Here is an 18,532-nt window from a genome sequence, read left to right as displayed (position 1 = left end):
AGGAGTATTTTGTAATGTTTCTCAATCAAGCAGCAGTGGGATGTATCCAGTCCAACCAAGGACAAACTTTCAACCCTTAAAAGAATAAGAATAAGGCTTTTGTTGTCAGTAAGAAGGTCTTGGAAAAATAATCAAAGCATATTATTTGAGAAAAAGATCCTAATGAGCACCTGGCTTACTGCTGAAAATACTTTAGAGCTGCTTAGATGTGAAGTTTTGTCCCTTGACTATTTGAAGATGAAGATTAAACATCTTTGTTGAGACATTTTAGATTTAAGAAGTGACATTAATGTGCCAGAAAACATTATTTGCTTTATAATTTTTGATTATTTGATCATTTCCTTGAAGCCCTCTTACTTGTAAATATGAGAAGCTAAACCCCCAGGACCCACTTAGAAAAATTCAACAACATCACTTTTAATTGTTTTAATTGAAGAAAATCAAACACAATAAGCCTATTAAAGATCTATATATAAACTTTCTATTCTAATGGCAGTGTATTAGGGCAGCTATAAAAACTAAAAAAGGAGGATTTGTTCATTTTTTTAGAAAAACTTGAAAATTTTTAAGTAGTTTTATACTTGAACAATTTTTTTGTAGATAATGAATAATAAGATAAATAACAGATTACCAGAATTGATCCGTAAGGAAATATTTGTGAGTGTATCCCCGAATCTCAACATTATTATAATCATCTGGACAAAGAAGAGACAATTCTGTAAACTGGGGCTAAATTTTGGGTTTATGATGTCAAAATTCATGACTTCCAAACTTTGAGATATTTAAATTTTCTTATAACTTAGCAACTATTGAAACTCTGAAAATCTAAGCTTGGTATTTTGTAATAAGATAAATTATAAGTGCAATACCAGAGTCTGCTTAGGGCCTCATTTAGGCCAGAGGTTTGCACAGTTGCCTTGTGGAGGCAAATATTGGAGATTTAACCGGGTTTAGTGACCTCTTTGCTGAGTGTTTATCTTTTCCATAAGTATCTTGTGTTTACTTCAAACTCAAATGTAATTTCTGTTCATTTAAAACAGTAAACCAACATGGTAGATGGAGAAAAGTGTGGGTTCATTTTCTTCACAGTCCCCTGAAACTTCCTGGTAGGCACAGAGTCTTCCTCGTCCTGTCTGCTGCTGGTGTTTATGTGGCTCGGTTGTCTGCAGTGCACCTGGTTTTAGCTTCATTATTTCCTGCATTGATTATTAAATCAAAAACCCTCCGTACTGCAGATATTCTTACATAGTGACCAGTAGTTTTAAACTGCCTATAGATACATTTTGCATGACGTCCTCAATCTTGCATTGCATTAATATTCTATGCCTGAATTAGCCATGTGCAGTGTTAAATTATGAAATCATGAATGTAGCTTTCACATGCACAAATTATTAACGTCTCCATCTACTTTTCTCTGTTATTTTATTTTTTCCTTTTAATTCTGAAACTCCGTAGTTTCTTAATTCAGATGCAGGGTTTAGTGAGGGGTCAGTTGCAGTGGAGAAACAAGCCTGATGTTGTCTTTTTGAGGGTACAGTTTTTAGGTCAAGATCTGCAGCTCATATAAGGACAGCATAGGCAGAGTGAGGGGCTAGCTTACAGGGCTTTAGCCCTGAATGTTTTCTCTAAAGGCCAGAATCTTTTAGGTCGGTAAAAAGTGTTAATGAGCACTCTGATGAATGATTGCAAAGAAGAAGTTGATGATTAACAAACAAATAAGCCTTGCTGGTCCCAACATGAAAACCTCCTTCTTGTAGCCAAACTGACCATTGTAAATAACCCATAACACCAACGTTGGTGCTTTGTGAAGAGTACTACTTAAATTTGACTCATTTTGAACTGTTCTGCCTTTTTTGTCAGTAAATCTATTTCTGGAACCACACGATTTGCTTTTTTATGTTCCTCTTCTAGTGCCAATTTGAAACTTTTATACTTAACTCATCTCCCTTTTTTATATAACTTTATAAATAAACTGTTCTGTCCTTTTTAGGAGGCGTAAGTGGAAATTATTGATCATCAACGTGTTGATTTCAAAAGGATTGGGACACTCTGAGAACAATTCCATATTATCATTAAATTGGCTCTAAAGGATGGCTTTTTCAGGTGGACTGGAGATATTTTTGCCCAAATTGTGCAGATTTGTTATCACTCTAAATCTACATTTGTATTTAATATTGCTTTAAAACGATGCATGTAACTGCTGGATTAGCAGTTTTAAGGTAGCATGTCCCAGGATCCTCCTAAGTTGGGCTAACCCTTGGATATTCTGGCTGTGCCCCTGAAGGACATCATTTTGATGTTCTCTTGGTGATATTTCCCTGAATGAATGAAACTATTACACAGTTTGAGCTATTTAAAATAGATCTAACAGATACAACCAAGGGACACAGCTTAACATTGGTAAGCTTTCAACAGCCCGCACTGGTGAGAAGCGCTCTGAAACTGGGGCTGTGGGCACTGCCAGCTCTAAAATTGCTGCCAGAACTCCTGTGATCTGTGAGGGAAAATTCTTGTTTTTATCAATGTAGTTTGGTGTTTCAGAAAAAGCTGGTGATAGAAAAGCTGCATGTGCATGAAAAAACTCATCTTTCTCTTCACCTTGAGTAACAATCTGAGCCTGTCAGTGACAAAAACATGAACTCTAATGGGACATGCTTTGATCCATCAAGGATTACGTCACAGACATTACAGCCTGTTTCAGTGCTGCAGGATGAATACATCTACTGGAGACTCTTCATGAGTGTTTTTCACTTTGATATAATTAAAACAGAATAAAGGTTAAAAATAAAGGATATCCCCTTCAAGGCAGTTCAACAGAAGTCTCATTGTTGTAAGATCCTCTCATTATCTCACAGGAAGAGTTTCAGTCCTTTAAACACACTCATTAGCAGTGCAGGAAGCTCCATTGTATCATCAGAGAATCAACATCAACGATGCAGCCCAGTTTCTTGTCTCTGACCATAATGTGGGAGCATGTTGCATCATCTTTCTGATGTGTTTTCTCTCCACTGCTAAGCCCAGCAGAGCATTTCATACTGCAGCCATGTGGGGTCAGTGTTGGCCTCTGTGGTCCCATTACAGACGGAGGGATGGACGGACGGGTGCATCCATACAAGAGGAAGAAGAGGAAATGCAGAAAAACAAGAGAAGTGATGAAACAGAGGGGAAGGAAACACAGAGACAGAGTGGGAGGATGGAGGACAGACAATGGTTTTATAATTACAGCAGCTTCACTCATCACTGCTCTACGTACAGACAGGACATCATCTCTCTCTCTCTCTCTCTCTCTCTCCTTATTAACACACACACATCCTCCGTGGAGACACTTGACTGCTTTGACCCATTTAAGAGCTCTTTTCTGGGCTTGACCAATCACATCGCTCTCTGCGCCAGGAATCCCCATCGCCCCGGTAACCATGAGGTCATATGGGTAGAGCATCAATTGTTGTTCCCAAACTGTTGTTGTGGAGCAAGGCTGAGAGAGAGAGAAGAGAGAGAGGACAGTTTACTGACTTAAATTTACTGACAATCCATCAATGATAGCACAGATTTATTGATTAACTGAAATGATAATAATGAACAGGTCTAATACACAGGTGTAGAGGAGTAAAGCATGCTCCAACATGCAACACAAGGAAACATCAGCTACCAAATCAGGTTATTTTAATAGTTTCCTATTAAAGTGTCCTAACAGCCGTGAGCATTGCAGTGTGAAGCTGAATGATGCTAGCTTGTGATGTGATGCAGTGAGCTGCAGTGTAGAGCAGTGCAGGTGTGATGTGGAGTGATGTAATGAGATGAAGTGCAGTGCCATGTGATGTAATATAGTGTTGTGCAGGCAGTGTAATGTGATACCATATAGTGTGGTGCAATGTAATAAGATTCAGTTGAGATGTGATGTGTTACAATGCATGATGCATTGCACTGAAGTGCAGGGTGATGGGGTGAACGTAATGCTGTGTTGTACAAAACAATGTGATTGAAATGAAATGCAATTAGATGAGATGCAAGTGCATTGCAATTCTATGCAGCGTGGTGCAAAGCAACACAGTGGGATATAGAGTAATGCAACACACCACTTTAACTCCCAAACTGCATTTCTTATTTTTTCTGTCACTTGTGTTGACATGAACAAATAGCAAGGGAGATAAAAAGCTGCTTGTAGTGTCCTGAAGGAATATTTTCTTGTTTTTCTTCACTTTCCACCTTCATATAGCTTGTTAGTTTGTTTTACAAGTGGTGATAGTAATGCATGAATGATATTTGTATGCATATCAGTCTTTGAAATGTTTTATCTTGACTTGTGTTAAAATGGAGTTGTTCAAATGCTTGTCACTACAGGCAAGACCGCCCATAAGGGGGGATAAAGGGGAGAGATTTCTGGGGCCCCGCTAAATTGGGGTCCCATTGAGGTCAGCAAGATCATGGTCCATCATAAAGTTAAGCTGTGATAACCATATTTTATTTTTTACCCGAATAATAACTAGTCTTATCAAAACAACAATAATTCTCATGTTATGTTGTCATGATACATAACCTTCTCCAAAATGTAAAAAACTTTACTTTGAAAAGAGTAAAAATAGGCAAAAAGTGGCAACATGTATTTAAAGTGGTAAAAATTGGTCAACAGAGGCAAAAATAGGCAAAAGGTTCCAAAATGGGTTTCAAAAATACAAAAAAAACAGCAGAAAAGTGTTTGAAAATGTTTATACAGTTGCTAAATGGCTTTAAAGAGGCAAAAATTGTCAGAAAATTTGGTAAAAAAAAGATTCAAAAGTGAAAAAAATGCCTTGTTACTTCTCATTTAAATGTATAACGATCAAGACTATCTAAATTTTCTCCTTATTAACTGGTAAAGCATGCTTTATTTCATATTACTGAGCTCAAAATACAGGTGCTGTCAAAGTCTGCGAACAGTGGAGCTTGTTGGTAGATCAAATTCACGCCGAGGTCTGTCGGGAGAGGTTTAAAAATATCTTCTCTGCCAAGAAAAGCTTCCAGTGTGACTCTTTGCTCTCGTTTCAATAAAGAAATGTGACCCAGTTGTGGTTAAACTGACGCTAAACTTGAGCTAAACCCGAGCCAACGGCTACACTGGTGTTTACCATTATATACACTGGCTTACAGTCCAACTAAACCCTTCCAATAACTGTCATGAACTCATGCCGACGTGGGTCAGGAAAAGGGTAAGGTGCTCTCTACTTAATAAATAGATGTGGTCCAGTTCTGATAAAACTGATGCTATTTCATTGCTAAATTGGAGCTGAACACAGCGGCAGCCATTGCTACCTTCTTCAAGTACAACTGGTGCTACGACATTGATTGATCAAGTCCGTTTTCAGACCTGGCACAAGCTTCTGACTGAAGCTTTGCAAGATGAATTTGCCTGGTGACAGATATGAAATGTGGCCAGTGGTTATTGGTCACCACCAGAAGGCCTAGATACACTCAAACCTGCAGTATACACATGAAAATAATTCAAAAAAGTCCAAATTATATATCAGTCCACTTGGGATCTGCTGGGCTGCAGAGTCAGAGAAAGAAACAGTTTTTTCTCTGTAACAAGCTCATTGAATATCAGTTTGCTTTGCAGCGAGCTTCACACGTCAAAGCTTGTTGTAGAGCATGCATGTTTGTGAGTTTGTGTGTTGTCGGGGTGGGGGGATGTGGGTATACATGTGTAGAAGATCCTAATCTGGCACATGCATGTTAGTGTGTGGGTGTGGGTGCATGCATGTGTGTGATGCTTGTTAGTTGCTGCCTCTCTGCACCACAGCAAACTGTCAGCTCGCTGTAGCACTCTGAAGTCCTCCTCTTTCTCCCCCACGTCCTCCTCTCTCATCCTCCTCTGTCTCCTCCGTCTCCTCCTCTCTCTTCCTTAACCCTCTCCCTCTCCTGTTCTTTATCTCTCCGTCTCTGTTTCTCCCTTTTCTTTGAAATTTTAATCACCCAGTAAACAGGCATGCATTTCAATGTGAAACAGGATTCTGCCACAGATTGAGCGAGCTGAGGAGGAGGGGGGTGATCGTGGTCTCTCAGTTTGTACTAAAGAGAATGATTAATCCCAGCCTTTGATTCTGCATTCATCTAACGGGATGTTGCAGCATGAGAAGTGTGTGGATATGTGTTGTGTGTAAGCGTGCACATGCGTGCCTGGCTCCTGCATGTCTGCACAGGCGTGTGAGTGTTAATCTCCTTGCATGTACAGATTGGATGTATGCATGTAGTAGTATCATGCATGCATGTGTGTGTGCCTGCAGAGAACACACACTCTGATCTGTGGGAGTGCAGAGTGAGTAATACTGTAGCTGAACCACTTTTTCAGAGGAACATTATTAGCTATTTTTATTCTGAGTTTACGCCGCCGCTCGCTGCTCTCAGCCGGCCATGGCGTTTACACTGAGCTGCACTGCTTGCATCCTCACACACTCTGCACACATATACACCGCTCGCATCCTCAAACACTAACACACAAACACAGCTCGCTCCCAGGAGGCTGAAATGACAGCCTTTGTAATGTGATGTGTAGTTTGAGCGCTGTAATCTTGATGAAATCTATCTTTTCTGAAGCTGCAGGGAAACACGGGCTGTGATCAGGTGGGGAATAATAAACTGGAAAACACTCTGTCCTTAGACGCCTTACATCACCTGGAATTGTCATTTTGATATGAAATGATAATGACCAAACAACCACAGCATTAAAGTGTGAATTGGACTATGAAATAGTGTCATCACTAATTATGATGATACATTTTTAACTGAAATCAAAGTAAAAAAAGAGCTTTGAAAAATCACAGACTGTATGATCTCTGCCATAATCCTCGATGGATCACTGGCCCACTAGAAGTTGATGTTTTATACACTTACAGCCTCAGGTTATCTAAAGCTGGCCACACACTTCATGAGTATTTTAGGCCAGTACAGTCTGGCTGCAGACCGCCTCTTGCAGACGCCTGCTCTGCAGACCACTGCTGTCAGACACCACCACTGTCAGGATGGGAATACATGTAAAAACTTGATTAATCTTCTGGTTAGGGTGAAGGTTAGAGTTAGGACACCAAAAGTTAAAGAAGTAGTGAACATATCAATATTTTTTTCTGCAGCCATACACTGAAGTATCTGGCTGAACTATGATAAAAACACATCAGTGCTGGTGTTATTTCTGACATTTGCACCAAACTAATAAAAATCTGCATTTTATGACTTTTAATCAGCTCAAATGGACATCTGCCTGGAAAAATCTTTTCTGAAAGCTTTATGTGAAGTAGAAACCGACCATCGCTAGGTTTCTATGTCACAAACTCGATACAGAAGGTAGAACATTACCACCTCTAACTGACTTTACCATTCAGAGACCACTCCCATCCTCTCCTGCACCTGCACTGCCTCAGCTCAGAGAGCTCCAGCTTTAGTAACACTGGTGCTGGAACCAACGGTCCAAATAGGTAGTGCCCAGGACCCCCAAGGCAAACCACCACACTCTGGCCTGATTCAGGGGACTTTGGAGGGGAAAAACAGTGACAGTGGTTGTGCGTCTCACAGAAGTGGTCTACAGAAGGGGTCGTCTAAGACCTGCTGTCTGCAGCCAGATTGTCTTGATTTGCAACCTCTAACCATGGGGGGTGTCCAAATTTCCCGCCTGTCACAAATTTTTTTGTCAAAATATATTTTTTTCTTTTATGTGACCAAACTCTCCATCATACTCTCCTGTGCATTTTTTTTCTAAGAAAAAATTGTTATTACTCACCATTTTTCTCGTGCGACCTGTTGCCATACACACTTCATATCATAGCTTAGTTAGTGGTGGCTTTTTATGGCTGTGTTGCACATGCTTAACTCCAAGTGATTGAGAATATTAAATCTACAGTTCTGACACCATAAACTCAGAGTTTCTTATCAGAGATTATCTTAAAGTTTTTTTTTCAAGATATGTTTTTGGTGCCGCTCTTTAGAGAAGATGGATTCAGTGGATGGTGTCAGAAATCTAGTTAAGAGTCGGGGTGAGACATGCTGTAAAGAAGCCACAGGCCGGACTTGAACCCAGGCCATGTGGCACAATCTAACCTTTAATGGTTCGCTTTAGCATTGTGAGCTAACCTAGCTATGCTACCTATGTAATTAACCAGTGTAGCTGTTACCTTTGGCAATGTGAGATTTATTAAGCATAGCTAAAGCTAACTTTGCTACTTAGACAACCTATTTACATAGCTTACATAGCTGATTTGTGAGCTTACCTCTAGCTACATTAGCTTGCTACATCAGCTACAAAAATCCGTATATATTTATTTAACTTTATTTAACCAGGGAAACCTCACTGAGGTTTAAAATCTCATTTACAAGAATGTCCTGGCCAAGACAGGCTGCAGCACATTTAACAACGACATAAACACAAAAAACAATTACAATAATAGAGGTACCAAATATAGAAGTATCTGCAAATAAGTTAGCTTAGGCAAAATAAGCTTTGGTAATTGAGCTAAAGCTAAGTTAACTACTTGAATAATGTTAATCTGACATGCCTGCTCTGTGAGCTTAGCTTTACACACATTAGCTACATTGCTGTGTTAGCTACGTTAGCTATGTAGCTCACATAGCTAAGTAAGCTACGTTTTCTGTGTTGGAATGTTTTCATGGAGGACGAGCTTTTTTCCTGTTAGTAGACTGTTTACTCGGCTTCATTAAACATTTGTGAGCAGCCACCAGCAAACCAGCAACAAGTCAGCCTTGCACAAGTTCTTCAAACAAAGAAAAACATTTTTTTCTGAAGAAAACTCCTTATGATAACCATTATGGGGAGTTGGGTTTATGCTAAGTAATGCAAATGGCCAGCCTTTGTTTCCGCCCTACACCTGGCTCCCCAGGAAGGTGCCTGGCCTTGAGAAAGTTTGAGGCTCTCACATAACAGTTTGAGGAGTGCCAACATGAAATGAAAACATCTCCCCATGTGTTCGACATTGTTGGGAAGCTTAGAAACCACGCTGTCGTAATGTGAAAATAACTCAAAATGCCCCTGCTCATCAGACACAGTTTTTAAATTAGAGTTTTAACTTTTAACTTTGGTATCCTGACCTTTACCTTAACACAAGTTTAATCAACTACTTGTACTTTGGGTAAACATTAAATGACTTACTTTCTAATTTTACTTGCGTACATTCAAAGAGCAGTACTTTAACTCTTCTTCAGTGAATCTTTACCAAAGTAACTGTACTTTTACATGAGCACAATAGTCTGGTACTTTTTCTACCTCTGATCAGGACTTCTCTCTGTTTCTTTAAAATTTGACGTTCTCCTGAAAAAAGAGTAAAAATCTGAGCCTTTCAGAAACAAAAACAAGTTTTGTTGGCTACACTTTAATCCATCAGGGATTATGTTGCAGACATTAAAGCCTACTACTGCAGCATAAACTAATCTTTAGAAATCACAAAGCTTTTTGTGCCTTTTTTCACTCATAAACCCTATCAATTCAAAAATATGACAAAGATTTTACAAAAATGAGAATTTGCCTCTCTAAAAGGTTATTTGAATAAACGTTTTAAACTAAAAATATTTAATCTTCTAAATCATTTTAATAAATCACTGCTTATTTTGTCTTAGTCACTTCAAATAATTTATATGAGGAGGAAAAGCTAAGTTTCATTTGAAGTGCTTATACACTGAAAGACAAAAGTGTGAAATCTAAACTTTTTAGAACTATCTTTTAGTGAAATAAGAATTAATGATGAACCAATTCAAGAGGAAAACTTGCTCCATGGCGAGGATCTCAGATTCACAGGAAGAGACGTCACCTCTGCATGCATGTTCTACAAAAACTGTCACATTTAACACTAGGATGGCTTAACACCATCACAATTCCTCTAAATGCTCTGCCACACTGGTGATGGGGGGGCCTAGAGACACGCACACATATAAAGGCGCACACATGCAAACACTCCTGTGGACCCGACAGGCTGCCGTATCCTTAACACCACGTCCCTCAGCAGCACTTGTCATCTGCACGTCAGAAAATCCAACTCCCTTCCTCCTACACACTTTCAATTTTCTCTCCTCCAACATCCCTCCATCTCCTCCCCTCCCTTCCCCCATCCGTCCACCGGCCCATGAGTCAGTAACGAGCTGCTTTTCAACGAGTTTTCTCCCTCGACACGAGCTCGGCTCACTCTGATATTGATCCTCATCCTGCTCCCCTTCATCTATCCTTTCATCCTTGTCTTCATCCCTTCGTCTATTTACCCCCTACACACATAAACACAAACATGCAATCACGCTGACATGGAGCACAGAATAAGTGGAGGAGCCTTCAACAACATGCTGAGCATCATCCTCTCTCTCTCTCTCTCACTCTCTCTCTCTCTCTCTCTCTCTCTCTCTCTCGCCCTCATGGATGAGTGATGCCCATGACAGACTGCATCCTTTGAGAGCTCCTTCTGGCAATTACCACACACAAGCACACATGCACACACATAGACACAAAGACATAAACTCATCAGAGACTCCCACATCACTTAACCAGTTGTCTTCAACTAAAAGGGCCGAGCGGAAACACTCTATGACCTCCACTCGTCAACCACTCAACCCAACGACACACAACACAAACACACAAGCATGCACACACACTCTTAGAGCTTGTTGTTGATTATCGCTCTGTAATCATTGATCCTTGTGAGCCTCAGTTGTCAGCATCAGTGAGATGCCAACATTTCTAAAGCACTGTAGAAACTCTGAAACAAACAAAATAATGTTACAAAAACAATGATAAAATGTTCTCTTTATTAGGGTTGTGAAATTTTTTTTTTTTTTTTGTTAATGATTAATTTCAGAGTTTCTAGGCAATCACAATTTATTGACTCCTTTTTATCACATTTAAAATGTCATTATTTTGCATTCAAAACTGCTTTTTTTCCATTTGGAATTTTTCTGTTTTTTAAACTGAAGGTTATTGACTTCCTGTGTGGATGCAGACCTACTAGATTTCATATGAATTTATATTCTTGTGATGCAGATGGCTTGGCTGGATTCTATGTCTGTCTGTCAAAGCTCCAATCAGAAACGATTATGCCAGAACAGACCCGACCAATCAGCATCATTAGAGGAGAACAAGACAGCAGCTATAAGCTGCGTTAAGTAGTGCTGAAGCAGATAACAATGGCTGCTGCCAGGGAGCGTTAAGCTTGAATGCAACTTTGCATTGAGGCAGTTTTATCAGAACTGGGCCACATCCCATTATTAAATAAAGAGCAAAGACCAGCACTGAGAGAAAAGATGTTTTACACTTATTCCCACCTGCTTCAGCATGACTTTGTGGTCAGTCTGGCTGCAGACAGCTCATGTCTTGACGGCTACTTTTACAGATCATTAATCTCAGACACCGTCTATCTCAGAACGAAAGTGCTGTAATTTGCCCGTACAAAGTATTTCTACTAAGATTTCTTTTAAAATTTAATTTGGCAGTTACATTCATGAAATAACCACAATGCAAACATTACACACTAAGAAGCAATTCATAAATAAAACAAAGACCAGGTCAGAGCTCCAGTCTGGGGTTAAATTATGTTTAGGCAAGTTCTACAAGAAGAAATGGCTAGGTTAGTAACTTTATTACATAAGCCAATGTAGTTAATTTAGCTTTAGCAATGTGAGCTTTGGCAAGCGTAGCAAAAGCTAACACAGCTACGTAGACTGTGAGCTTAGCTCTAGCAATGTTAGCTATGTAGCTAAGTTATAGCTACAATATCTAAATAGCATATAAAGCTAACAGAGCAGTGTAAGCTAGGTTTACTGTATTAGAATGTTTTCATGGAGGATGAGCTATTTTTCTGTAAGCAGACTGTTTACTCTGTCTGCTCAGGTTCAGCAGGTCAGGTGTTAAACTTTTAACTTTTGGTATGCTAACCCTTACCTTAACCCTTACTTTAACCCTAAACACAAGTTAAATCTAATTTTATTTAGAAGAAGAAGCTTTAGTGTGTATTCCTGTCCTGACACAGACAGAGTATCAAACAAATGGTCTTGGTTTTGAAAATAATATTCAATGAATCAGCAGAACATGAGCATAGAGTTGATAAAGGGGAAAACAAGTTTTTTTTTGTTTTTTTAACTTCCTTATTATTTTGAAATGTGAGCTCCATGGGATACCATCAGCTCTGTTCAGTAGAGTTTAAAGGCCAGATTCATGTTTACTCAGCAGTACTCTGCCACTCTGAGATGGGGCTACGATAGATGTTACATTTTGGTATTGTTTCTATGAAAATGAATTATAGTTTGTTCTCAGCATTATATGTTTTGGCCACTGAAAAGAAGGGGCAGAACTAGATAAGCTTTGCTTCATTCTGTCTCTTCTCAAACTAGATGTGTATTGACATACTTGTGTATGTGCTTTTGTTTGCTTATTTTGAACTACTGGTAATATATGTGAAATGTTTAATATGCATATGCATATAATCTATCCTGACCTTGATGGGATTTTTTGCTGTTTATTTATTTTATTTTATTTAAAAGTTTGAGATAAATAAAGATCAAATCAAATCAAATCAAACTCTGTCATGGTAGTTCATTTTTATACCTCAGTAGTGATAGCCAGGGTCTGTGGCGCTTTGTTTTTGGGCTGTCTCTTGGTCTGTATGTCTATCTGTCTGTCCAGGCCATTCTTTGAAATAGATATATTGAGAGCACTTTGCATGATTCTCTCCTGGTTCATGTCAGGTCAAGTTGACTGGGCTGAACTGGCCGGCGATAAACACAGATTTGCAAAAAACAAATTAATTAACAAAAACATCTATGGTCAGTGTGAGTGTGAAAAACCCTGGCACAATGTCTTCAATATTAGGCCATAAAATTAGACAGTAAATGTTATGACACTGCTGTAACAACAAGATCTCTGTACTCTGTTGCAGCAATCATGACTATGCTAACATCTTTGCATTCAGTAGTGATCTATACATCCTGTAAAAACTGTGGTGTTTTTATTCAGAGCACATTTTTTGTCAAGCGGCAGGACATGGCAGATGGGGCAAGGTGCAATCATAGATTCCCCCATGTTTGTATGGTACAAGCCACCAAACAATGTGAACTTCTTTCATTTCAATTTACTTACTTAAACTTAAATCTGGTGACAAAGAGATTCCACATCATACCTGGTGTTGTCGGCAGGATCAAGACAAAGATTTCTTTAAACTTTGCATATATTTCCCTCTGGCTGAGCAATAAACTGATTTGATTTTAGAGGTCAGCAGTCCAGGAAATAAGAACTCATGTTCATTTCTTTTTTATGTACTTTTACAAGAATACTTTGGGGGGAATCTCTGTAATCTTTACACAAATGTCCACTCGGACTCAGCGATAGACTGATCACATTTTGGAGGTTTCATGATAAACCCATACTTGTGGACTTGGGATCTTAAGAACACACTGAATGACTTTCTTTAAACTTTATAAATGCCTCAGGCTCAAAGATAAAGTGATGAGATTTTAGAGGTCAAAGGTCATAGTCATTGGTCCTCAGGTTCACCCTTTGCTTATAAATGAGAAGTCTCATGATTATTTTAGAGTTTTTTTCAAACTTTGCACAATGGTTCACACTAACTTAAAGCCAAACTAAATATATTTTAAAGGTTAAAGGTCAAAAACCTTCCCAGCTCTTTTTTTGACCTTTAACTGTGCTTTTGCTGTCCAGTATTTATTCCCTTGTGAATGTGTGTGAATGTGTATGGATGCATTTGAATGGGATAAGCTTGGTACTACACTGCAGCCTTCGCCATCAGTGTGTGAATGTGGAGTGAACGGTCAAGTGTGATCTGCATTATGAAGGGGCTAAACAAGCTTAAGTTCATTGGCTGATGTAAGGAATAAAACTCAGTTAGAGCTTATATATATAATACACAATGTGATTCAAACAGAAACATACATCAATGAAGTCCAATAGTGTGTGTCTGTGTCTTTTGTGTTGCAGTCTACTGTTCACCAAGGTGAAGCTGGAGGAGGTTCTGTTTGGCCCAGCTGCAGCCCTGCAGACGTGTGAGGAGATGCTTCAGAGCTGGCAGAGCCGCTACGACGTCAGCCGCTCCAGGTGAGAGAGAGCACACAAGTGTGCATGTGTATTTCTTTTCACGAACTGTGATACCAAACTGTTCTGGAGGTTTTTACTGCTACTCTGTGACTCATCCATATTGGTGTTGTGTGTTTGTGTGTTACAGTGAGACAGATGACAGCAGCAGCATACCGATGGCTGACAGGGTGGAGGTCAGCCCTGGAGGCAGGAAACCCTCCATCCATCTCACCCTACCGGACTTCCAGGAGGCCTCCACAGGTCTGCTCTCTCTGCTGTCATTATTTTCGGTATCAAAGGGATATAATAGAATTATTACCAAAACATGAAGCTAAATCTATTATTTATTAACCAAACACACCATCCTTTTTTCTGCTGTTGGGTAAATATGAAAGGGAATGAAAAGGTGAAGGTCAGTCCATATTTCCATCATGTGTGTTATTGTAGATTAAAACATGCTGACATGGCGATGACATGACATGCTGTTTAACTATCAATGATGTGACTCACCTCCACCTTTGTCTCTAACAACATGACCTGTTAGCTCATTCAGTCCCACAGACAGACCAGAGTCCCTTACATATGAAGAGAAGTAAACAACTGGCTCTTTTTCTGTCTTTTCTTATTTGATTTTCTTCAAACACTGCTCATATGTCCAATCTGGTTCAACAAACTCACCCCTTAATCAGTATTCCTATCTACCATTACACCATGAAGACAAAGAAACACTCCAAGCAACTCAGAGAAAAGTTTATTAAAAATTATAAATCAGGGGATTGATACAAAAAAATCCAAGGCAGTGAGCATCCCCGGAGTTCACTTAAATCCATTGTTAAGACTACTCTAAGGAGTGACAAACTTCAGCTGCTGAGATGGAAGAGACTCTGCATACAACAACTGTTGCCTGGGTTTTTTAAAGTAAAAACTTTATGGGAGATTGGAAACGGAAAAGCCATAGTTGAAGAAAACTCAGATTTAATCTGGACTAGAGTTCACCAAAAGGAAAATGGGAGACTCCATGGTCAAGTGAAAGATGTTCTTTGGTCTGATGAGACCAAAATGGTGCGTTTGGCAGACACCACACTCTGCACATCACTGTAAACCCACCATCACCACTGTGAAGCACAGTGGTGGCAGCATCATGCTGTGGGAATGCGTTTTACTCCCTGGAAGGCTTGTAAAGGTAGAGGGTAATGCGTCAAAATAAAGGAAGATACTGGAGGACAATCTTATTCAGTCTGCAAGAGAACAACGGCTTGGGAGGAGATTTATTTTCCAGGTAGACAATGACCTGAAGCATACAGGGAAAGCTACACAGAAATGGTTTAAAGACAAGAAGGTCAATGTTCTGGAGTGGCCGAGTCAAAGCCCAGACCTCAATCCAACAGAGAGTTTGTGGTTTGACTTTAAAACAGCTGATTCTTTAAAACCTGATTGAAGTCTATCCACACAGACTCAGTGCTGTGATTGCAGCCACAGGTGCATCTACTTATACTGACTGGAAGAGGGTGACCTTATAAGTTTTCACTTATTTTACATTACATATTTTTGTTTCACTGACATTATTTTATAGAAATCTCTTTTTACTTTGACATTAGAAAGATTATGGTTGCTGGTTTAGCTCCTGGGTTTATGGGTGCTGCTGTGGTCTTTACCACACTGGTAGCAAGATCAATTTCCCGTCTCATTGCTGTTTGGAGCAGGTCTTCCTCCCACTCTATTTCCCCATGTTTCCTGTCTATCTTCAGCTGTCCTATCTAAATGAAGGGTGGGAGGGTGATTGGATGAGCGTTCTGTGAGTCACATCTCTTAGTCAATCAGAGCTACCAAACTCATGACGTCGTGGCCCCTATCGAGGTGTGCCGCTACAGAGGAGTAAACTCCGTAGGGAGCTGAATAACTCGAACCATGGCGACTGTAGACGTGTCAGTACACGACTTTTTTCATGTTTGAAAGAAAAAAACTCATTGCTGTTCTTTGTTCTTCTTTTAACGAAGAAATGTCATCAAGTTCTGATAAAACTGGTGCTTTAGCAGCATCCACGCTAATGTCACCTGCCATTATTGCACAGGCCTCTTGTCGCTGCTTACTTACAGCGCCTGAAAGCACTGCCCCCTGATGCTGATTGGTCCTGTGACTTTCTATTTCATCAAAGGGGGTGAATACATTGTATAGACACTGTATCCTTAGTATCAATATCAGAGGTTGTGACAACTTTAGGAGGATGAAGCATTAGAAGGTACTTCATTATTTGACAATGCAAAAAGAAAAAGTAACAACGTATACTGCTGCTGACCATTTCTATAGTGAGTTCTGGGGTTCAAGATCTAGTGCATTTTAACTTAAATGTTGGTTTAACCCCTTCACTTGTCTCCACAGGTTCTCTGAGTCCTTCATCAGTTGCAGCGTCTCGTCTGGAGGCAGCGCTCTCAGAGTTGTCTGACATCAGCTCCACCCGACGCCAAGGGCCCACCTACATCTGGACCATGCTCGAACGGATCTGGCTACAGGCCGGTAAGACAACAGCTCATGATATGCCAATATTGGGATGTACTGTATGTATTCTTTCTGTCAGCAGAGATTCTCTTTGAAACTGTTTGGTCCCTTGTTTGAGCTAATCTGCTGTTGAACTGAAAGCACAAAAAGTTGACATGTTTTATTGAAAGTTTGCTATGAATTAAAGATTGTTTGATAACTGGTAATTGACATTAACCAGATTCCCTGTTTTCTGTTTCTGAGTGTTAATAAGCTTTGTGAACAGTAATCCTATTGGCAAAATGCTCATGAATTTAAGTGAATTAAAGTCCTCACAGTTTTATTTGTTCATAGCAACAAATATCTTACAAGAATAAGCAGCTGTACTTTAAGCACAGTCATAGTTTTACAGTGTATTTCAGCATTCTCAAATGCAATTCCAACATATTTTGAGGTCTAAGTGATGATTGGTTAATGTTTTAAATTATGGCAGATTGGTCCATCCTGCAGCAGTGAGAAAGGCTGGGATGTCTTCAGCATACTCCTTGATTGATCAGATTTTTTCCTCTAAAATGTGCTGTTCTTGTCCCCAGTTGGCTCAGATAGTAATTCTAGGTGCCTGGGAACATTTAAAAATGATCCCTAAAAAGACAGACCTTTTTGTCTGGAATTTAAATCCTCTTTTTCATTGTATTGCATTGCATTGTACTGTTATTATGAGCTATTAGATTGCGACTATGTCTTATCATCCAAACAAGAAACATGGAGTTTACCTCAGGCATCAGTTCTCGGTCCCCTTCCTCTTTCCATAGACTGTAAATAGGAATTGGACGGTGACAAATTGTTTGTTTGTTGTTACCATAGATACAGTGGGTATCGAGGGGAAGCCCAGAAAATGTCACATCCATGTCATGCAGGGGAAACAAACTATTGAGCCTAATGTCCAAGAGCTACTATATGCCTATCTGCATGATATGTAAACTTAGAAAAACATCCATATGTCTACTATTTTACTTTTACAACCACAACAAGCTTCAACCAACTGTAGGATCCAAAATCCAAACAGATCTACTTTTGGCAAGACCAAGACAGAAGAAAGGAAAGATAGAGGGCATGTGGGGCACTAACCTGGAGCATGGCATATGTTCCCATACCTGACCTGAGCTGGACTGGCCAGATTACATGTCTGTCACCAGGCTGATCCATTTTGCAAAGCTTCAATCTGAAACAATTATGCCAGGTCTGAGACTGTAGGGGACGTATCAGCATCATTTGAGGAGAACAAGTTTAAAACAGGTCATCATCACTACAGTCCACCCTTATCTCAGTAGGGAAAAGTGAAAACGTAAACAAAATCAAGGCATGACAAGCACATTTAGTGTCAATAAGCCATATAAAGATATAAATAAATATGTAAAGTATATGTAAAGTTCAGACTTGTCAGACAGTTTACAATAGTGTCCACAGGTGTTGATTTTAGAGCTGGCAGCTCTTACGACCTCAGTTTCAGAGCACTGGCATGCATTGTTTTTAGGTTATGGAAGTTGTCTTTCTTTGGTATTATGAGTAACATGGTTTCTGAATAGCTCTGTGTGCCTCATATTTCCTTTTAAAGGAAATATTGCCCAGACAACATGAAATCTACTCATAGGTGTTCTGTCCTGGCATAAGAAGCAGCCGTAGACCTGTAAACTACCATGGAAAAGATGAGTCAGGACGGTTTCTCTTCTGCCTTTATCAGAAGTCCCGCCCCTTCTTGATTTTGATTTTGCCAGTGAGAGAAGAGTGGCACTGATGAGTGCAGCACTGTTCCAAAAGTTGAACTGGTTTCATCCAAGAATGCTGACGCGTCAAAAAGATACCAAGGGTGTTTTTTTCCACTCAGAACACTGCGAGCTGAAACTTGTCTTTCAAATGGGCCAGATGTGGCTATTGAACAGGCTGGGTGGATCTAGCACCATGAACCTCCTCTTTTTGCTTTTTTTGTACGGGATGGAAACAAAGTAACATTTGTTC

The 18,532-nt window shown here is 39.6% G+C and overlaps 1 protein-coding gene across 1 annotated transcript in view; it reads left to right on the top strand.

Moving 5' to 3' along the window:
- The window catches only part of ttc7a (tetratricopeptide repeat domain 7A), a 117,679-nt gene that overhangs the window by 56,925 nt on the left and 42,222 nt on the right, over positions 1-18,532 (top strand). The window contains exons 16-18 of the mRNA XM_041789910.1: positions 13,946-14,062; positions 14,190-14,302; positions 16,421-16,555. Of these exons, the coding sequence (XP_041645844.1) occupies positions 13,946-14,062; positions 14,190-14,302; positions 16,421-16,555 (365 nt within the window). The remainder of the gene's footprint in view (positions 1-13,945; positions 14,063-14,189; positions 14,303-16,420; positions 16,556-18,532) is intronic.

Source organism: Cheilinus undulatus, linkage group 6, assembly GCF_018320785.1.
Source record: "Cheilinus undulatus linkage group 6, ASM1832078v1, whole genome shotgun sequence".
NCBI lineage: Eukaryota > Metazoa > Chordata > Actinopteri > Labriformes > Labridae > Cheilinus > Cheilinus undulatus.
Note: the sequence above shows the minus strand (reverse complement) of the source record. Positions and strands in the feature narration are given on the sequence as shown.